Source organism: Puma concolor, chromosome A3 (assembly GCF_028749965.1).
Source record: "Puma concolor isolate L17-30 chromosome A3, mPumCon1.1.hap2, whole genome shotgun sequence".
In the NCBI taxonomy this organism is placed as follows: domain Eukaryota; kingdom Metazoa; phylum Chordata; class Mammalia; order Carnivora; family Felidae; genus Puma; species Puma concolor.
Genome location: NC_141669.1, coordinates 74,313,212 through 74,336,572, shown reverse-complemented (window position 1 = coordinate 74,336,572; position 23,361 = coordinate 74,313,212). Strand labels below are relative to the sequence as shown.

General features: G+C 38.5%; 1 protein-coding gene across 1 annotated transcript in view; it reads left to right on the top strand.

Moving 5' to 3' along the window:
* MSH2 (mutS homolog 2) overlaps positions 1-23,361 on the top strand; it is an 82,411-nt gene that overhangs the window by 1,526 nt on the left and 57,524 nt on the right. Inside the window, exons 2-6 of the mRNA XM_025932036.2 lie at positions 9,661-9,815; positions 13,385-13,663; positions 14,646-14,792; positions 16,999-17,148; positions 18,764-18,897. Of these exons, the coding sequence (XP_025787821.1) occupies positions 9,661-9,815; positions 13,385-13,663; positions 14,646-14,792; positions 16,999-17,148; positions 18,764-18,897 (865 nt within the window). The remainder of the gene's footprint in view (positions 1-9,660; positions 9,816-13,384; positions 13,664-14,645; positions 14,793-16,998; positions 17,149-18,763; positions 18,898-23,361) is intronic.

Here is a 23,361-nt window from a genome sequence, read left to right as displayed (position 1 = left end):
TATGCTGTAGGTCCCTGAGAAGTTGGATGACTTAAGTAAAAGGTGAAGTGATATGTTGGATCATTTGGCTGTAGGGTGGGGGTTGTTAGAAGGGGCAAGAGTAGAGGTGTTGGGATCAATGAAGACCAGCCAGAGATCATTATGGATGGCTTCATAGTTAACGATGGTCTAAATTGCTTTCCAGTTTTAAAGTTTTTCCAGACTAGTGCACTTAACTCTCTTATTTTTGTATTATGCAGTGTAGAATAGTTTAAGCATTTAAAATGATGTAAAAAGTTCTAAACATACTTGTATGTTTGTGTACATTGAATCACTGATTTTTCTATGCACCTGTTAATGATTCTAATAGTTTTTCTATTTTAGATTATGAAAGGAATAATGGATATTAAGCATTATACCCATTTATTGGGAAGGAAGTTTAGTATAAATATCCAGGAATCTTTTATACTGGAGTGTAGGCTTTTAAAAAACAAAAATATTCCTTTTATTGCTCTTGAAGGTTGAAATGTGTTTACTGGGCACATTTCTAAGAATAGAGTAACCTAGACTGTCACCTCCTCTTAGTCATGCTGAGAATGGCATTAAGGGTGAATTTAACTTGGGGCCCTGGGTGGCTCAGTTTGGTTAAGTGTCTGACTCTTGGTTTCTGCTCAGGTCATGATCCCATGCCATGGGTTTTTGGGATTGAGCCCCGCATCTGGTTCTGCACTGACAGCATGGAGCCTGCTTGGGATTCTCTCCCTCCTTCTCTCTGACCTCTCCTGATTGTGTGCGTGTGCATGGTCTCTCTCTAAATAAATAAACTTTAAAAACAGGTGAATTTAACTTTTCAGAGATTAGCAAGTAAATGGGTTATTCCTAAGGATCTAGTTCTTATGTTAGACATTTATGCCAAATACACATTTTAGGTAAATGATTGTCCTAATATATGTTTGTATAGGATAATAGTTACAAAAAGATCAGTCATTTGTTACTAGAAATCAGCTGAAACAACTGGAAGAGGAAGGGACTCAAAAGCAAAAATGTGCTGTAGATCTTCAAAGCTGATGTCTTGCAGTTTTCACTATGCAGGATGCAGTGTAACTGAAGATCTTTTTAAATAATGTTTTATTTATTATTAAAAATTTTTTTTTGAAGTTTATTTATTTTGAGACCCAGAGAGCCAGTGGGGGAGAGGCAGAGAGAATCCCAAACAGACTCCATACTGTCAGCCCAGAGCCCAAAATGGGGCTCGGACTCATGAACTGTGAGATCATGACCTGAGCCTAAACCAAGGGTCAGATGATTAACTGACTGAGCCACCCAGATGCACCTTGATTTTTTTTTTTTAAGTTTATTTATTTATTTTGAGAGAGAGAGAGAGCATGCATGTAAGCAAGGGAGGGGCAGAAAGAGGAGAGAGAATACCAAGCAGGCTCTGCACTGCCAGCACAGAGCCTGATGTGGGGCTCGAACTCATGAACTGTGAGATCATGACCTGAGCCAAAATCAAGAGTCAGCTGCTTAACTGACTGAGCCACGTAGGCCTCCCAATAATGTGTCATCGTTGGTGTAAGGCTGCCAATACTTGTTTCTTGGGAGGAATTTTCCTTCAATTTAATACTATGCATAATGTTAAAGGGTTAAAAAAACCTTTTTCTTTGTTTCTCTGTTCCACCTGGAAACCTGATCAAGTTAAGGTTAGTTATGTTTCTAGGCATCATTGCTTATTGCAGAACTGTAAGGCATGATGAGGACCACGTGTACTTGCACTCTACAAATCTTGGACCCTGTGACCTTTTCCCATATTATTGAGCAGTTGAACTTGTTTTTGACTAGAGAAAATAGAAATCCTTAGACGAGAAGTCCCTCAATTTCCTGCCCTTAAACCTATACTTTAGGTAAAACAGATTTGTTGAGATATTATTAATATACAATATGATTTACACACTTAAAGTAAACGATTCAGATTGTTTTTATTTTTACAAATCCGTGGTTTTTGTAATAAACCATTACACATGGCACATTTTATTTATTTATATTTACTTTCTAAAGTAATGTATGTACCCAACATGGGACTCGAACTCAAGACCCTGAAATCAAGAGTTGTCTGCTCTACTGACTGAACCAGCCAGGTGCTTCCATAGTAAATTTTAAAACATTTTTTGGGGGCGCCTGGGTGTCTCGGTCGGTTAAGCATCCGATTTCGGCTAAGGTCATAATCTCACGGTCCATGAGTTCGAGCCCCGCGTCGGGCTCTGTGCTGACAGGTCCAGAGCCTGGAGCCTGTTTCAGATTCTGTGTCTCCCTCTCTCTCTGCCCCTCCCCTGTTCATGCTCTATCTCTCTCTGTCTCAAAAATAAAAACGTTAAAAAAAAATAAATAAAAAAAAATAAAAAAAAATAAAACATTTTTTGTCAGCCCCCAAAATAAACCTGTACCTAGTAGCAGTCACTCCCCACCCCTTCCACCCTCTCCTGTTCTCCCAAACCTAGGCAACCACTAACCTGCATTCTCTCTAGATTCGCTTATTCTGCACATTTCATAAAAATGGAACCATAAAATATGTAGTCTTTCATGACTGGCTTCTTTCCCTTAGAAATATTTTTAAGATTCATCACTGCTATTAGTACTTCATTTCTTTTTATTGCCAAATAATGATCCATTGTATGGATATACTGTATCTTGTTTTTATCCATTTGCTAGTTCACAGACATTTGGGTTATTTCCTGAACCTATACTTTTTTAAAAATTTTATTCATTTTTGAGAGAGTGAGCACACATGAGTGAGTTAGGTGCAGAGAGAGGGAGACAGAGAATCCTACTGACAGTGCAGAGCCCAATGTTGGGCTCGGACCCACAAACCACAAGATCATGACCTGAACCTAAATCAAGAGTTGGATGCTTAAGCTACTGAGCCACCCAGGCATCCCTTGAACTTATACTTTTTAATGTCATCTGTACCTTCTTTCCTTCCCTGTTGTGTCATTGAGGAGGTGGCCTTTTGCTATGGTCTGGATCCCATCCCCACTTCTCAGATGTGGCTTTCTGTTGATCCTTTCTTCTGTCTGGTTCATTCTATTAGCATTTAGACTTAGTTGCAACTTCTTAGCTACTTTTAATTTTCAACATCTAGTGATAACATTATTGTAATAAAGCCCTGTGAGATGGGTTAGTACCTAGCTCCCAATTTGTAGATTAGGAATCTGAATCACTGAAAAAGAAAATTACTTAGCCTTTTGCCTCTTTTGTTGTCAGATCTCAGCTTAGAAAGCGTCTCCTTTTGGAAGTCTTTTTTGATTCCCACGTTAAGATGGTCTGGTTAGCTGTGCCTCTTAGGTGTTCCCTGACCTGAGGCTTTCTTCCTACCCTAGACACGACATGTATTCTACCATATTGCCCATCTATCCCAGTAGACTGAAAGCTCCTAGAGGGCAGGAACTGTGTTTTAACCAGTGTCTTCCTCTGAATCCCAGCACCTGGCACAGTGCCCACGTGTAGCAGACACATGGTAATTGTCAGCTGAATGAGGTTGGGGGCTCCAAATTATTCCTGAAGAGAAGAATCTTGTATGAACATGAGGCTGTTCCTTCTGCTGTATCCCAGGTGGAGGCTGGGTAGCTTTCTGTCCCTTATTTCATGCAAGGAGGTCAGTTTTACCTCCCATCTGATTAGTTGTGTTTATTTTATTTTTTTACAATGTTTATTTGTTTATTTTGAGAGAGAGAAAGCAAAAGCATGAGCAGGGGAGGGGCAGAGAGAGAGAGGGAGACACAGAATCCGAAGCAGGCATCAGGCTCTGAGCTGTCAGCATAGAGCCTGACACGGGATTCAAACTCACGAACTAGGAGATCATGACCTGAGCTGAAGTCAGATGTTTAACCGAGTGAGCCACCCAGGCACCCCGAGTAGCTGTATTTTAGATGCCTGTCAGTAAATAAGACTTAAAATGCACTGCCACCCAGTATGTCACAAAAACTCCTTTGAGAGAAATAGTATCTTTGGAGGATAACCTTGGCAGTTGGGCAGCTCTTCTGTACCTTAGCAATGGAGGTAGGGGAGGCCATGGGGGGAGGGGAATTACCTCATTTGTCTCTTCACCCCACCCACTCTTAAGAAATCACCGCTGTTGTGAACCTGTGTTCTGTTGAATTTGTCGGTTGAAAGAGGTTGAAAGACTTGACCGGATTCCTTCTACCTAGAGCCAAGTAGATAACATTGATGTGCAAAGTAGTTGAATGTTAATAGGGAGTGGTGGGGCTTGTGGATCTGAGAGTGCTTGTTCATCTGGTGATAGCATTCAATTTCAGAGGCTTTAAAAACCCTGTACTGGCCAGACAGTTCTGCTGACACATCGTACTGGGTTGATAATTTAAGAGCTGTTTCAGAATTTTGCCAGACTGATGATTTTTTTTCCCCTCTCTTAGAATTGTTTTTGCTGAGTTAGACTTTACATTTTGTCTTCTAAAATGTAAAGGAAGATTTGAAAAGCAGTATTTTTTAAATTCATTGTATTTATTGGAAGTTGCTGATAATCTTCACAGTGGTGTTTATAAGTGTCTTTGGGAGAAATTCCTCTGTGATTTTTGTGTCAGTGCTTTCCTTGAGCAAAATTTTTTCCCTTATTTTAATGATGTTTCATCATGAATAATATTACTCATGTGGAATTCAACTGGATGGGTTGGTAGGGTGACCAATCATTCTAGTTTTCTTGGGATTGAGAGGGCTCCTGGAACATGGGACTTTTAGTATTAAAAATGAGAGGGGGGGCACCTGGGTGGCTCAGTCAGTTGAGGGTCTGGCTCTTGATTTTGGCTCAGCTCATTGTCTTCTGGTTGGTGGGATTGAGCCCCATGGTTGGGCTCTGTTGACAGCATGGAGCCTGCTTGGGATTCTCTCTCTCTCTCTCTCTCTCTCTCTCTCTCTCTCTCTCTGCCCTCCCCCCACTCATTCTCTCTCTCTCAAAATAAACAAACTTAAAAAAAAAAGAGAGAGTGGCGCCTGGGTGGCTCAGTCAGTTAAGTGTCCTTCAGCTTGTGTCATGATCTCACGGGTCCGTGAGTTCGAGCCCCACCTCGGGCTCTGTGCTGACAGCCTGGAGCCTGGAGCCTGCCTCTGATTCTGTGTCTCCCTCTCTCTCTGCCCCTCCGCCACCTGCATTCTGTCTCTCTCTGTCTCTCAAAAACGAATAAATGTTAAAAAGAAAATTAAAAAAACAAAACACCAGAGAGTTTTGGGCAAAGTGGAATGAGTGCTAGGCAAAACCAGGAAATAATTTAAATGGGACCTACCATTCCACTCAGGTTCTCATCGTGAGTGAGTGTTAGTTAGGAGATGTGAGTCTGTTGCAGGCTGGAGGCCTTCGTTTTGGAGGATGCCTCTGAGAAGTGTGAGTACAGGCGTTGTTGAATGGGAGTATAGAGTAAACATAATTTTCATGCAGCTTGCTTTCTAAATGTAAGCTAGAGAAACAGCAATCTATTCAAGTCTAAGAAAAATGTGACTGAGTTGAAGACTGGTGGCCTAAATAGTGTTTTGCTGTACGTTTGAACTGATTGCCTGTATTTTAAACATTGGGACATTTCATGAAAAAAAATCATATTTTGAGCTGCTTTTGAAAAGTCTGCCCAGTTGAAAACTCTGGGTGTGAATATCCCCGCAGCAAAGCAGTGGGTTTGGAGCTGAGTGGCTGCTCTCTGATGTGTTCCAGATTCCTCCTTTACTCTCATGTGCTTTCCTTGTTTTGTCACTGTTCCCACCACTCTATATGATCTCTTTTGAAGCCACTTGTCATGTCAGCTCTGTTGTTCTCTTTCTTTGGCTTCCTTTGCTCATTTGATACCTGGCCTGGTCCCTGTAAATAGTTGTTTGTCAGTCCTGGATGAGATGACGAGGAATGTTCTAGGGAAGAACCTTAGGCAAGATTTGAGCCCTTTTTGAGGGTGGCAGACAGTGGGGATTCTTATACTAATAACTTATATCTAATACTAGTACTTACAACTAATGAAGAAATGTTGGGAATATTAGCTGTGTTTAGGTGTACAAAACAGTTGAATTATGTCATTTAATCTTCATGCTTATTTGTATTTGATATTTATACTTCACATGATCTATTATTTAAAAGAAATTTTAAAAAATGTTTATTTATTTTTGATAGAGACAGAGTGTGAGCTGGGGAGGGACAGAGAGAGAGAGAGAGGGAGACACAGAAACCCAAAGCAGGCTTCAGGCTCTGAGCTGTCAGCACAGAGCCCAACATGGGGCTTGAACCCAGGAACTGTGAGATCATGACTTGAGCAGAAGTCGGATGCTTAACTGACTGAGCCACCCATGCATCCCTATTATTTTTTAAAAATGCTTCTTTTTAAGAGAGAGAGGGAGGGAGAGACAGCACAAGTTGGGGGGGGCAGAGGGGGGGTACAGAAGATCTGAAGTGGGCTCTGCTAAGAATTGAGTGCTAGATGCAGGGGTCGAACTCATGAACCGTGAGATCATGACCTGAACCTAAATTAAGAGTTGGATGCTCAACTGACTGAGCCACCCAGGCATCCCTATTCTGAATTACTTACTTTTTAGTTTTTAGTATATGTGCTGCCGAAGCGAGCACCTTACTTTTTAGTTTTTATTTGAGAGAGAGAGAGAGAGAGAGAGAGAGAGAGAGCAGGGGAGGGAGCAAAGGGAGAGGGAGAGAATTTTTAAGCAGGCTCCATGCTCAGTGTGAAGCTTAATGCAGGGTTTGATCTCAGGCCTCTGGGATATTGACCTGAGCTGGAATCAAGAATCGGATGTTCAACTGACTAAGCCACCCAGGGGGCCCCTTAAATACTTTTAAGTGGTATTATCACTGGTATTACCTGTTATTATAAGAAAATTGAATTTTTATTCAATTTGATGGTGTGAGTGATTTTATTAATTTTGTAAGAAATTGACAATTGCAAATCAAAACTAAGGTGGGACACTTTTCTAGTAAGAGTTCTTAACCTTGGCACTATTGGTATTTTGGACTGAGTAATTATTGTTGTGAGGGGCTATCCTGTGCATGTTAAAATTTTTTAAAAAATATTTTTATTTTTGAGAGAGAGACCGAGTGTGAACAGGGGAGGGGCAGAGAGAGAGAGAGAGGGAGACACAGAACCCGAAGCAGGCTCCAGGCTCTTATCTGTCGGTGCAGATCATGGGAGATCATGACCTGAGCTGAGGTTGGATGCCTAACCAACTGAGCCACCCAGGTGCCCCTGTATCCTGTGCAAGTTTAACAGCACCCCTGCCTTACCCATGCGATTCCGTTAGTACTCTGCTGTCCTCCCTCCCTCAGTTGACAACCCAAATGTCCCCAGGCTTTGGCAAATGTCTGCTAGAGAAGCAAGATTATTCCTAGCTCAGAACCAGTAATCTGAGATGAAGACCAGAAAGTTTGAAAACTCTGTGTTGCTTGGATAGGGGAAATAAAGGCACTCATACTTTATGGATGATAGTGTTAATTTACACAGCCAACCAAAGGGAATAGTCTGGCAATATTTATCAAAATCACTGTATTCTTTGATAAAAGCCAGTTATGGGGCTTTACCTTACAGATGTACTCATATTGGAGAGTGAAGCATGTACAAGATTATTCATACAGCATTGTAATAGAGACTGGAAACAACCTATATGTTCATCAGTAAGAGACTAAATTATAGTACATCCTCAGAGTCAATGGAATGTTTGTAGCTATAAACAGAAAGAAGCGGATTATGTAGTGATGGAACAATCTCCAAAATATATTAGGTTAAAAAAAAAGGCCAAGATACAGAGCACTGTTTGTAGTTTGCAACCATTGATGTAAGAGAGGAACAAAGTAATGTTTGTGTGTGCATGGCCTGTGTTTGGAAATATATTAAAAAAATTTAATGTTTATTTTTGAGAGAGACAGTGTGAACGGGGAGGCACAGAGAGAGGGAGACACAGAATCTGAAGCAGGCTCTAGGCTCTGAGCTGTCAGCACAGAGCCTGACGCGGGGCTCAAACCCACAAACCATGAGATCATGACCTGAGCTGAAACTGGACTTTTTTTTTTTTTTTTTTAAATTTTGAGACTCTCTTCATATATATATATTTTTTTACGTTTATTTATTTTTGAGAGAAGGAGAGAGACAGAGCATGAGTGGGGGAGGGACAGAGAAAGAGGGAGACACAGAATCGGAAGCAGGCTCCAGGCTCTGAGCGCTCAGCTCAGAGCCCGACGTGGGGCTTGAACTCACAGACTGTGAGATCATGACCTGAGCCGAAGTCGGATGCTTAACCAATGGAGCCACCCAGGCGCCCCTGAAACTGGACTCTTAATCCACTGAGTCACCCAGGCACACTGGAAATATATTTTATAAACTGATGGTACTTGGCTGAACTCTATGTGTAGGGGATCAGTGTGAAAGGGAAGTCTCCTTTTTGCTGTACTTTTTTTTCCTTTTTTTAAAATTTAAACCAAGTTAGTTTAATAGTATAATAATGATTTCAGGAATAGAATTTAGTAATTCATCACTTACATCTAACACTCAGTGCTCATCCCAGGTGCCCTCCTTAATGCTCATTTAGCCCATCCCCTCACCCAACACCCCTCAAGCAACCCTCAGTTCTCTGTATTTAAGAGTCTGTTATGGTTTGTCTCCCTCTCTGTTTTTTATATTATTTTTGCCTCCCTTTTCTTATGTTCATCCGTTTTGTATCTTAAATTCCACACATTAGTGAAATCATATGATTTTTGTCTTTCTCTGACTGGCTTATTTCACTTAGCAAAACTCTACTTCCATCCACATTGTTGCCAATGTCAAGATTTCCTACTTTTTGATTGCCGAGTAATACTCCATTGTGTACGTATACCACGTTATCTTTGTCCATTCATCAGTTGATGGACATTTGGGACCTTTTCCATACTTAGGCTGTTGTCGATAGTGCTGCTATAAACATTGGGGGTGTGTGTGTGCCCCTTTGAATTAGCATTCCTGTATCCTTTGGGTAAATACCTAGTAGTGCAGTTGTTGGGTCAAAGAGTAGTTCTATTCTTAATTTTTTGAGGAACCACCATACTGTTTTCCAGAATGACTGCACCAGTTTGCATTCCCACCTTGCTGTACTTTTTCGAACCTTTGAGTTTTGATCTGTGTTACCTAGAACATTTTGCAATGAATAATGACTAATTTGTTTTTATGGACCTTTTCGGAAAAGTTTAATTTCATACAAATATGATATAGTTATAAGACTCTTTGTTTTTAATGTTTATTTATTTAGAGAGAAAGAGAGCTAGTGGGGGAGGGACACAGAAGGAGAATCCCAAGCACGCTCTGTACTATCAGCACACAGAGCACAACGCGGGGCTCAAACCCACAAACCACGAGACCACGATCTGAGCCCAAACCAAGAATTGGCTGCTCAACCAGCTGAGCCACCCAGGCGCCCCATGTAATTATAGATGTGTAGGTTCTTAATTTTTTATTTTGATGTGTAGGTTCCATGAAAGCAGAAGAGCCATATCTGTTCATTTTATACCCTTCAACTACCAAAGTCCTTCAGATATGTAATAAGGGCTTGGTAAACAGTTTATTGAAGAAATGAATCACTGGGAGAAGAATGTGGCTTGGGGGAACCATTGTGTTACTACTTTAAATCCTTAAATCTGTAACATGTATTTTTAATATTTTTCTTTAGGAACAAAGACTCTGGAGAGTGTTGTGCTTAGTAAAATGAATTTTGAGTCTTTTGTAAAAGATCTTCTTCTAGTTCGTCAGTATAGAGTTGAAGTTTATAAGAATAGAGCTGGAAATAAGGCCTCGAAGGAGAATGATTGGTATTTGGCATTTAAGGTAATTATCTTCCTTTTTAATTTGGTTATTTTTAAGAGTAGAAAAAATAAAGATGTGAGGGAATTCTGTGTGCTTTAATATTTTAACCAGGTTGTGATAATAAAATATTTGAGAAACTAATATTCTTTAGCATACGGTTTTTAAAATCACAGTTTAATAGCAACTTTGAAATTCACTAAATCGTTATTATGAGTATGAATACTCTGAGCTTTGTCAGTATTCCTGAAACCTAAATAATAAAATAGATTTTACATAAAGTTGAGTGCCAGCATTAGACAGATTTGATTTTACTGTTTTTAAAGTAATAACGTCCAGATTTACTGTATGCCATATATCTCCTACACATCTGTAACATGTTTGTATCTTTGTATGTGCCTTTCTCTTCCATTAAGTTTATAATTTTTGTAAGTCAGGGACTTTGTTTAATGATGATCATTTCTTGGTGTCCCTGGAAAGGCTTATTTCTTTTTTTTTTTTTTTCCTGGAAAGGACTATTGACATGCACGCTTCTGTGCCTTCATGGAGATAGCACTATTTTATTTTATATAATGACTGTCTTCATTGCCATTCTGTAAGATCCTGTTTTTGGTTGTTCACCTGCAGGTTCTGTAACCTGCAGAGTAGGTTCTCAATAAATACTGCAACAAATGAATGGTTAAAATGTTGGGGAGTTACAATTTATTCTTGAAAGGGAATAAATGTGTGGTAAGGGAGACAGTGCTTTGGGCTTATAGTCCGCATATTTCATTTCTTTTCTCCTCTGCCCTTCTGGGTGTCCTTGGTGTATTTCCCAACCATCTCCTGTATCTGTTTCTCCATAAACAGTAAAATTAGAAGGTTTTTAATGATGTTTTCCAACTTGAAAGTCCTGTGAGTTTTTTCTTGTGAGGTTTAATAGAATATCTAAACATCTGATCTTGGTACTACCTCAAATATAACATTCAGTCTATGTTCCATACTGTGTCCTCCTTCCCTCACCTGCCTTTGTAAGTATGTCTGTATTTACTGAAGATTATATCTGGGAGAATTTAGCATTCTACATTATGGAGTTTTCTGGGAATTTTCATTTGTGTTTTACTGAGAAAAGTAGGGCTTTTACTAAGAGTTTTAGTCTGTGTCTTGAAAGATTTTAGTAGAAAATTGAGGTACCACAAAGTGATGTTTTTTCATTTTTCACAGAACTCAATTAGTAATAACACCAAAATGTAGAATCCTAAATTTAAGAGGTTACCATGATTATCATCCCATCATACCTCACTCCTCTGTGTCCTTTCAGAATCCTTCAAGATGAATTCACTTTAACTCCTACCTTTTAAGTCAGGGGGAGATTTTTTTCAAATATATGTCTATCAGGTTAAAAAGGTGGTATCTTAATCCTGACATTTTAAGAAGTTCAGATCTAAAGCTGCAAAAACTGATTTATCATGACATTTTTTAGCTTTAAAAAAAATTTTTTTAAATGTTTTTATTTATTTTTGAGACAGAGAGTGACAGAGCATGAGCAGGGGAGGGGCAGAGAGAGGGAGACACAGAATCTGAAGCAGGCTCCAGGCTCTGAGCTGTCAGCACAGAGCTCGACGCAGGGCTCGAACCTACGGATTGTGAGATCATGACCTGAGCTGAGGTCGGACACCTAACCGACTGAACCACTCAGTTGCCCCAGACATTTTTTAGCTTTTTGATTCTATTGTAAATATTAGTGATATTTAAAGTAGTTGGTCTCTTATGATTGATTTCTTTCCCATGTTCTCAATGGTATGTACAGAGTGGGAAAGGATCTTGGATACAATCTAGTTCACAGATTAACAGTCTTATGTTGAAGGACCCTTAAGAACCCAATTTTATTAGCTACTATTCCCTTTTGAAAGTTTAAAGGTGTGCTTTGTAACCTGTATGTGCAAATCTGAAAAATGTATGTAAAAATATGATGTTTACATTTGCAATTGAATCAGTGCTTTTAAAATTTGAATGCAAGATAACACTGTTTTTCCATTTCATTTTTAAAAAAATTAAACATTTTATTTTAAAGTAATCTCTACACCCAATATGGGGCTCAAACCACAACCCCAAGATCAAGAATCACATGCTCTACTCACTGAGCTAGCCAGGCACCCAGCCCTCCATTTCATTTTTTTTAATTGATTTTTTTTTATTTTAGAGAGTGAGGGAGAGAGAGTGCTAGCAGGGGAGGGGGCAGAGATAGAGAGAGAAAGAATCCCAAGCAGTCTCCACACTCAGCATGGCTCCCGATATGGGGCTTGATCTTGACCTTGTGATCATGACCTAAGCCAAAATCAAGAGTCAAATGTTCAGCCGACTGAGCCACCCAGGCATCCCCTTCCTTTTCATTTTTGAAATGGATTTTAATCAACAATCCATAGTTACAGGATATTTAGAGTCATTTTATGGAAAAATCAATGATTATCATGATTATGATGCTAAAGTCCTTCAAGAACTGTTGGGGCATCTGAGTGGCTCAGTTGGTTAGGTGTCCGGCTTCGGCTCAGGTCCTGATCTCATGGTTCGTGACTTTGAGCCCAACATCAGGCTCTGTGCTGACAGCTCAGAGCATGGAGCCTGCTTCAGATCCTGTGTCTCCCTTTCTCTCTGCCCCTCTTCTGCTCGTGCCCTCTGTCTCTCAAAAATGAATAAATGTTTAAAAAAAAAAAAAACTATTGAAGGCTATTGGTTGCTTAAGTTTGGTTGTCACCGTGGTCATTGGACTCTTGGTGACTCTCCTGTTTAATACCATGGGTGGTCAGTTGTCTCAGAAAATGCCTCATGTTAACGGCTTCCTATCAGCTTCTGATCAGGTTGAAATATGTAGTGTCACCCACTGACTTGACACAAAAGTGAAGAAACTTGACCCTTTAGTTGACTTGTGCAGTCTTACAGAGAGATTTCTAATCTTTTTGAAATATTGAAAATAGGCCAAGGATCCTTTATTTTGAAATGACTGATATAGAACAGTCTCTACATTTTACAGATAAATATATTGATAGAGAATTAACTTTCCAAGGTCAGTATTTGTAGCTAATGATACTGCTCTCCTATGTGGTATAGCCAGTCAGAGAAAATACAATGTGCAACCAATAGGTAGGCATTTTGGCAGGATGTAGAAATTCAAGCTTACAATTGACAGGATTATCAATTTGTATATCTTAATTATTGTGTGTGTATAAATCCAGCTGCCAAATTTCAAGTAGGCTTCATACCTGGTGCAGAGCCCAATGTGGGGCTTGAACTCAAAACCCTGAGCTTAAGACCTGAGCAGAGATTAAGAGTTGGATGCCTAACTGACTGAATGACTTAGGCGCCCCTCCAGCTGTCAGATTTCAAACTGAAAATCTTTTTTGCCCAAGTGTCTTGAAAATAATTGGAAAACTAGGGAGGATACTTTATAGAAAATAAGGTAATAGTAATTGGAATATATTGTCATAAGCAATTTTTTTTCCAACAGTAATTGGAATATATTGTTAGGAACAATTTTTTTTGGGTAACTCTTGTTTGCTATGAAATTTTTTAAGTGCATTCAACAATTCTTAAAATTTTTGTTTATTTTTGTTAAGGCTTCTCCAGGTAATCTTTCTCAGTTTGAAGACATTCTCTTTGGTAACAACGATATGTCAGCTTCCATTGGTGTTGTGGGTGTTAAAATATCTACAGTTGATGGCCAAAGACAGGTCGGTGTTGGGTATGTTGACTCCATACAGAGGAAGCTAGGACTTTGTGAGTTCCCTGATAACGATCAGTTCTCCAATCTGGAGGCTCTCCTAATTCAGATTGGACCAAAGGAATGTGTTTTACCAGGAGGAGAGACTGCTGGAGACATGGGAAAGCTGAGGCAGGTAAGGGAATCAAGTCTAGTGATGGAGAACCTAAGCCTAGGAAAGGTTCTAATTAACATGCTATTTTATTTAAGAAAAAAAATAATTTAAAAGTCAAATATTTTTGTATTTAATTACAGTAATGTTTTATATTGAGGATTATCTTGATGTTTATCTTTCACAGAAACTTTGTATATTTAAGAGGATTGTAGAACAAGTTGTTTCTTGTTTTACTTCAGATCCTTCCTCCCTCTCTCCCTCCCTCCCTCCCTCCCTCCCTCCCTCCCTCCCTCCCTCCTTCCCTCCCTCCCTGAAAGAGTAACAGAATGCCATCTTGAAGGGATCACAGCTGATGAAAGGAATGCTTTCACAGTTGTGAGGGGATGTGATTGAGGTCCACTTAAAAAAAAACCAATTTATTACTGTATTTAGCATGGATTTATCAAATAAATAAGATGCAGATCTTCAGTTTAAGATAGTTTAAGTGGGAACTTTAGCCTCTTATTTCATTGAGTCTTTTTAGAAAATTCTGATTATACTGTTTGATTATACTGTTTGTTTAAGTATATGATTTATTTAGGTATTTAAGGGATATTGTATCCTTGAAGGATTCTTTTCTTTTTGTGGGCTTCAGATACCATAAGAACTGCTTGGGAAATAGGAAATATATAATGGGCATTGTTAGCATAGATAGTATCTAAACAACTTTCCACAAGTATTATTCTGTTAAGAGGTTTTTACTATTGGGACTATTTTTGGGGTGGGGGTGCTATTTTTAAAAACCTTTATATGAACATACTTTTAAATTACATGACAACTTAGTTTATAGATTTTAAAAATATGTGTTAGTATGTATGTCTTCCCAGTGTCTTGCACATTGTATAGAAACTTAATGTGGGTCAATAATTTAAGTTGTTCTTACTATACTTGTCAGTGATATGATTTTTTCTCATTTATTTTTTTATTTTCCTCAAAGTAATTTAAAGTATTTTTTGTAAAATAGGTTATTCAGAGAGGAGGAATTCTGATCACAGAAAGAAAAAGAGGTGACTTTTTTACAAAAGATATTTATCAGGACCTCAACCGGTTGTTGAAAGGCAAAAAGGGAGAGCAGATGAATAGTGCTGTCTTGCCAGAAATGGAGAATCAGGTATGTGGATTATAATGTGAATTTACTCTTAAATTATAATCATGGCTTTTGGAAAGCTACTTCTTTCATATCTCTCCAAAGTGTAAACTGTGAATCACTGATATTAATTAAGCTTATTTTTACTGTGATTAAACTTTTGAAAAACTTGAGGAAATGATTAGAAAAACTGAAACATAACCTTAAATATAATTGCATTATATTTACATAACATATATCCTTGGAGCAAGAAAGAGATTTATTGATTTCACAGGAAAGAGCCTGATTAATGTGACTTAAGTGGATGAGATAGCATAGTGGTTGTAGGGGGGAAAAAGACCGTTCAGAGCTTTATAATGTACAAGTTGTAGAGTCTTTAATAAATTACTTCATCTTTTTTTTAAAATTTTTAAATGTTTATTCATTTTTGAGAGACAGAGACAGAACATAAGCAGGAGTGGGGCAGAGAGAGAGGGAGACACAGAATTGGAAGCAGGTTCCAGGCTCTGAGCTGTCAGCACAGAGCCTGACACGTGGCTCAAACCCATGAACCATGAGATCATGACCTGAGCTGAAGCCTAATCAACTGAGCCACCCAGGGGCCTCAATTACTTTATCTTTCTGAGAGGCAGTTTCATTATTTGTTAAATACATAATAGGTCTTAAAGGATTGTTGGGGAGATCAGGAATAAGAGTGAAAGTATATATATATAGCACATAATGCATAATAAATACTACATTTAAACAGTTTGGCTAAAAAATTGGCAGATTATGTATGTGTAGTGGTAGAAATGAATATGGAAACAATGTAACTTTTATGGGATTTTCAGTGGTTGATGTGTTTCTTTGTTCAAATTTTTGAGGTCGGTGTGGCTTGAGATGTATTTTTATGGTAAAATATTGGAAGCTCTTGACAGGATATTTGTGGGTCACTGATAAGTAACGTGGAAAATTCTGTTGTATACTTAAAAAGACAGGACAAGCTGTTAAACTTAGAATTCCCAAAGTAGATTTCAAACTAGAATGAACTGGGACTGTTATGATTGTCATGATTTTGTGGTTATTGCTTATCATGTAATAGTTTAATTCCTATAAACTCTGTAATTCTTTTACTTTTTGTGTGTGTAACATAATCAAAAGCCAGTATGTGTGAGCAGTAATACTGGTATTAGAAACTTACCTCTTGAAAATGTGAAGCTTTTAGGGCTACAAAAAGTTTTTATCTGTGCTTCCTGATGACACTGCAGGAAGTGCAGTGCTGGAGTTTGTCAAGGACAGGTAGATGACTGTTTTCAGTTAGGGAAAGCAGGTACATTTCACAAGTCTAGTATCAAATATATTTTAATATGTAGGATTTGTCGTTGGGCTGTTGGTTTGATGTCCTGAACTACTTATGTTACAATAATAACAGATTATTTAAATTTTTTATTATTTAAATATACATGTAGAAAAGTGCATATATCCTAAGTGTATAACTGAATTTTCATGAATTGCAGATCCCCAGATAACCAGCACCCGTGAAGCAGAATAGAGTATCAGGACCTCAGACCTTTTTTAGGCTTCCTTTCAGTCATTACCCCAAGGGTAACCATCGTTCTTACCTCTGCTAGCATAAACTAGTTTGGCCTGTTTTTGTAGTTTACGTTAGTGGAATCATATGGTTTATATTCTTTTGTGCCTGGTTTCTTTTGTTCAGTATTGTTTGTAAGTTTTACCCATATTGTCATGTGTCACAGTTGATTGTGCTTATATCTTTGGTTGTGTAGTATTCCATAGGGGTGAACATGCCAAACTTCATTCATTTTACTCTTGATAGGCATTTGAGTCATTTCTACTTTTGGCTATTATAAATAATACTATTCTAACAGTAAATTTTCACTTTCTAAAAATAATTTTTTAACCTTAAGAGATTTATTTAAACTTTGTCTGATTTTCTTGGTTTGGATTGAGAAGGAACACAAAGGGAAATGATAGTGTTCAGAATTTATTTTCATTTTGCCATTTGTTTTTTAAATACCTCTAGGATTTGTTTATATATGTTTTTATATATACTCTAGAGAGTGAGGGAGACGAATCCAAAGCAGGCTCCAGACTCTAAGCTGTCAGCACAGAGCCCGGTGCAGGGCTCAAATCCACAAACTGGGATCATAACCTGAGCCGAAGTTGGGACACTCAACCAGCTGCACCCCTAGAATCTTTAATTAAATTTTTTTTTAATTCTTAATCTTAGGTTGCAGCTTCATCATTGTCTGCAGTAATCAAGTTTTTAGAACTCTTATCAGATGATTCAAACTTTGGACAGTTTGAACTGACTACTTTTGACTTCAGTCAGTACATGAGGTTGGATATTGCAGCAGTCAGAGCCCTTAACCTTTTCCAGGTAAAAAAAATAACATGTCTTAAAAAACTTAATGCTTAAAAAATGTTTCCTTTATTCTATGCTGAGGAATATTATTAAGGAGCTTAAATATTTTGAAATATCATACGTAGACATGCAGCTTTAAATTATTATATTTTTCTAGGTGCAAGCTATATAAATAGTATTTGTCCTGGCTTTATGAATAATTTTATTATATTAATAGCAGTTCTTAAAAAATTAATTTTAGGAAGTTTTATGTCTAAAACGACAGTAATTACAAAGTAATTTTGGTTTGGGGGAAAATACACAGCAGAAAATCTAGATTAATAGGTTGAAAGTTTGATTTTAGGAAGAGGAGCTTTTTTTTTTTTTAATTTTTTTTAATTTTTTACGTTTATTTATTTTTGAGACAGAGAGAGACAGAGCATGAACGGGGGAGGGTCAGAGAGAGAGGGAGACACAGAATCTGAAACAGGCTCCAGGCTCTGAGCTGTCAGCACAGAGCCCGACGCGGGGCTCGAACTCACGGACTGTGAGATCATGACCTGAGCCAAAGTCAGTCGCCCAACCGACTGAGCCACCCAGGCGCCCCGAGGAGCTTTTTGTTTTAAGAAAAAATTATTTTATACACATTTTACTTAAATAAATTAAAAAATATTTTTTTTAAAGTTTATTTTGAAAGAGAGAGGCAAGAAAGCATGAGTTGGATAGGGGCGGGGGTTGGGAGGTGAGAATCCCAAGCAGGCTCCACACTGTGCAGAGCCTGATGTGGGGTTCTAACTGTGAGATCATGACTTGAGCCTAAACCAAGAGTTGCACGCTTAACTGACTGAGCCCCCCAGGCGCTCCCCAGAAACCTTTTTATTAAGTTTATTTATTTTGAGAGAGAGGGAGAACGTACACAAACAGGGAGGAGGGGAGAGGGAATCCCAAACAGGCTCTGCACTGGCAGCGCAGAGCCTGATATGAGGCTCAAACTCATGAACCATGAGCTCGTGACCTGAGCTGAAACCCAGAGTCAGATGTTCAACTGACTGAGCCACCCAGGCGCTCCTGCACATCTTACTTTAATAGCCAAGACAACTGTTTCATTTCCTCTAATGGACTCTGTCTACCAATTATGTTGGCCTTCAACATATGGCCATAGCAATACATATGAGTATGTATCATGCATTTATACACACATGCACACATTCTAAAGCACCATGAGACACAGGCTACACTTTCACACAACTGGGGGTCTCTCATGTGCAATTGATCACTGGTTTGCTTTACTCAAGACTTTAATGGGCTTGGTCTGGCCGTTAGTCCCAGTTCTCCAGAGAGGAGTTAGGATGACATAATGAGTCACCACACTTTGGACATCATAAAAGAATGGAAATAGGCTAAATGTGAGATGGCATCTTGAAGCCTCCACTTTGACTATGTGGATTCAAAATACTCAGGTGCTGTAGTATAGACTGACCCCCAGCCTGACAGTAAGCCGGCTGAGGAAGAGGAACTTCTGTGCAAATTTCTCATTTAATATCTGAAGAATATAAGTGTTCTTGTTCCCAAAATTATTTAATTATTTTGCGTAGCACAGTAAAGTTTTCACTAATGAGCATGCTATTCTTTTTTGTTTTTTGTTTACTAGGGTTCTGTTGAAGATACCACTGGCTCTCAGTCTCTGGCTGCATTGCTAAATAAATGCAAAACCCCTCAAGGACAAAGACTGGTTAACCAGTGGATTAAGCAGCCTCTCATGGATAAGAACAGAATAGAAGAGAGGTATATTACTAATGTACACTTCTGTAAGCTTTGGGTAACTTCTAATTACTCCACAGGATTATGCCATTTACTCTAATATGCAAATTTGCTCCTGTATTTTTGCATGTGACTGCACAGAGAGCTAGCTACATAGTGATAAGAGTAGTAATGATTTAGATTGATTTGATAACTTATTTTACTATTTTTTTTTCACTATAAAAAAGTAAAGTTTTATCAGAGAGATGGATGGATAGTGTTTCAGAACATAAACTTAGGAGCGTGAGTACCTTGATGCAAGTTACGTCTCTAGCGCTTATTAGCTGTGTTATCTTGGGACAGTTACTCAACCTCTGTATTGCAGTTTCTTCCCTTTTAAAATGACAGTAATGACACACCTGTTTTGTAGGGTTGTTATGAAGATTGGATAATTTAGTGTATATAAAGTGCTTTGATGAGGGTGTAGCACATAGGAAGCACTTCCTCTTAATTATTTTGGAAAGGGTTTTAAGGCAACCTAAACATTTATTTCAGAAAGTCACTTTAATTGAAAAAATGAAAGGTTCTATAATTCTGCTACTTGAATATGATTAACATTTGGGTATATTTTATTTTTATCTTTTGTTTTATATATGGGTTATAAGACTTTAAGAGAAGTATACATAAGAGTATAAATGCTAAGTGTTGCAGCTTGGTGGATTTTCACAAAGTGAACACATCAGTGTAACAACAGTCAAATCAAGAAACAGCATAAGTAGCATCCTAGTGACTCTCCTGGAATCTCCTGCTAGTTACTACCCCTCCTCACTTCAAAGTAATCACTGTCCTTCTAACATCATAGATTAATTTGTTTTGCCTGTTTTTTGAACTTTATATAAATGGAGACATTTTAAATGACTTTTTTTTTTAAATGTTTATTTTTTGAGAGAGACAGAGCACAAGGGGGGTGGGGACAGAGAGAGAGGGAAACACTGAATCTGAAGCAGGCTCCAGGCTTGGAGCTATCAGCCTAGAGTCCGACGTGAGGCTCTAACTCACAAACCGCAAGATCATGATCTGAGCTGAAGTCAGATACTTAACCAACTGAGCCACCCAGGCACCCCTAAATGGAGTCATTTTAGATGATGCACTCTTGTATTAATCTTTTTTTTTTTAAACATAGTTGTAAATCTTAATATAGTTATGTGCCCCAGTTTTTCCCACTTATACGTCAATTTTCATAAGCATTTTTTACTGTTGCTGTTTTATCTTCTCATTCAACATTTTTTTTTTTTTTGAAGTTTATTTATTTACTTTGAGAGAGGAGAGAGTGTGAGCAGGGAGGGGCAGAGAGAGGAGGAGAGAGAATCTGAAGCAGGCTCATACTGTCAGTGCATAGCATAGTACTGGGCTATATCTTGTGAACTGTGAGATCAACCTGAGCCAAAACCAAGAGTCGGTTGCTTAACTGACTGAGCCACCCAGACACCCCTCATTCAATCAACATTTTTAGTTTTTACTAAGTACACAATATTTTATTGACAAGATGTACTTTATTTTACCTTTATCCATAATTAAGTTCTTTTTTTTTAATGCATTTTTATTTTTTTAGAGAGAGTCAGCAGGGGAAATTGGCAGAGGGAGGGAGGGAGAGAGAGAATCTCAAGCAGGCTCCACACTCAGCACAGAGCCTGATGGCAGGGCTGATCCCATGACCCTGGGATCATGACCTGAGATGAAATCAAGAGCTGGATGCTCAACTGACTGGGCCACCCAGATGTCCCAATAATTAGGTTATTTCTAAAGGCCTTATTTTGTACCTAATGTTTTCCATTTGGCAAATTAAGTGACACTGCCAGAATGGGTAAAAGATTTCAATTTTTTTATAGCTATGATGTCAAATCATTCAAGAATTTATTGAATACCTACTGAATGCTGATAATATACAAAAGCATAATGATCTTTTGACTATTTGGGACATTGCCAGACATACATAAAATAGTTGATCGGTATCATAAGACACCCTGTAAATAATTACCAAACTGAGTGTTAATCCTGTGGATTCAAAGAGCATTACAATAAAAATAACTCAGGCGGTTAGTGGTTTGTGGATGTGCTGGTATTTTATTGAAAATGCCAAAGTTGAGGGGTATCTGGCTGGTTCAGTTGGTAGAACATGTGACTCTTGATTTCAGGGTTGTGAGTTCAGGCCCCACACTGGGCATGGAGACTGCTTAAAAAACAGACAAACAAAAAACAAGGAAATGCAGAAGTTGAGATGCTATGGTGACTTTCTGAAGTCAGGTTTACTGGGAAGAAGAGTGGGATTTAGTAACTTAAAATAAGAAATAGGAAGGATTAGATAATTGCAAGTAATTAAAGCGGTTTACAGTTTTTAATTTTAATTATTTGTGAATAAGTAATAACATGTATACGTTTCAAGATTCAAACAGAACAGAAGGTTACACAGTGGTAATTCTTCTCCTCTTGTCCCCCAGTTCCCTGGGATCTCTTTCTCAGGGCCTCTATGTTCGACAGCTCAAGGGACACATTTCTTACTGTACTGTATGTGAGTTGCCATCGTTGCCCTGGGAGCAATCAGTCTTAATCAGCTTTTGAGTATCATTTAATGGAGAGTCTTTCTATAAACAATCCAAATTTTATGCTATTGTCTCCCATCTTTTAGTGTTTTGTTTTGTTTTTTTAGAAAAATTAGGTAATTTAACTCTTAAGCGCTAGGTCATTGGTTATATTTTTAACCTTGGTCTCCTGTGAACAGAGCAAGTGACACTTGTCCCCTTCTGGCTTAACAACTAGAGCACGTATGTATTAAGACTCTTCTGAAACCTGAGATGTCATTTTTATATTATTTACCACAGTAACAAATTACTTTAGAAGATATGAAAATTAGATTTTTTTAGAGGATAAAGGTTTCTTCGCAGCACATAGCAATACTTTCCAAAATCTGGTAGTCTATAAGGCTTATTAATTAGAAATAGGAGGGGCGCCTGGGTGGCGCAGTCGGTTAAGCGTCCGACTTCAGCCAGGTCACGATCTCGCGGTCCGTGAGTTCGAGCCCCGCGTCAGGCTCTGGGCTGATGGCTCAGAGCCTGGAGCCCGTTTCCAATTCTGTGTCTCCCTCTCTCTCTGCCCCTCCCCCGTTCATGCTCTGTCTCTCTCTGTCCCAAAAATAAATAAACGTTGAAAAAAAAAATTAAAAAAAAAAAAAGAAAGAAATAGGATTTGCAAGGATGCCTTTATGAGTCAGAATATGATCTATTTTTCTGCACCTGTAAGGTGAGAAGAAATATTTTCTCCTTTTCATCTTGGTGAGAAATTTTTTGTTTGCCAGCAAGTATAAAAGCCCTTGGTTTTCAAGACCAAATGCTGAAATTCACAGATTAGGAGGAGAAAGTTATACTCCTTACACAGGTTCTTATTTGGACAGTCCCCTTGTTTTATCTCCCTTTCTCAGTTCTATCTGCTGCGATACCTCTGGCTTCCTAGTTTACACCTTCAGGGTTCTCAGGGCGAATTCATTACCCCCTTCTCTGAGCATGTAGGATTGATCTGTTCAGGGTAACAGTAAAATCAAGTTTTCTGTTTCTTACTGTCAACATTGTTATGGGATGATTCACAAAAGAGTAAGTAGTGGAAGTCTGTAAGTGAAGAGTTTATTGAATTTTCTTTTTTAAATACATTTTATTTTATTTTTTAATAAACTCTACCCCCAGCATGGGGCTTGAACTCATGACCCTGAGATCAAGAGTTGCATGCTCTACTGATTGAGCCAGCCAGGCGCCCCAAGAGTTCATTTTAGGGGCACCTGGGTGGCTCAGTTGGTTGAGCGTCTGACTGTGGCTCGGATTATGATCTCGGGGTTGTTGGGTTTGAGCTCTGCATTGGGCTCTGCCGATAGGTCAGAGCCTGGAGCCTGCTTTGGATTCTGTGTCTCCTTCTCTCCCTGCCCCTCTCCTGCTCATGTTCTGTCTCTCAAAAATAAATAAACGTTAAAAATTTTTTAAAATTTTGTTGCTGTTGGGTGAATTCTGTTAAGGAAGGAAAAGTTTTCATTTTTCTTTTTTCATTAGAGGAGAGGTAGGGACAGATGTGATAAGATCTGAGTTTGGTGCATACATCTTATCAAGGACAGTAGCCCAGTTGATAGGTTCAGGAATAATGATGAAAATGGGATTACTTTTAGGTTATTACCAAGCTTTTAGGAGAAGGAGGATGATAAGACTGGTATCTACTTTGTGTCTGGCACTTTGCTAAGCATCTGCTATTCATCAGCTCTGATGTGGTGGGATTGGTTTTAAAGCCAGGCTGGCCTGACACCAGAGCCCTTGCACTTAATTGCTATACTGTATTTATTGCTTCTATCAATGGTATTTAATTTGATCCAAATTGGATTTTAACACCAGAAAGGAAGCATATTATTTTGGTTTTTATTTAAATCCATGGAATTGCTTTATATGTTGTCATGCTCATGTTTCCATTCACTAAAAC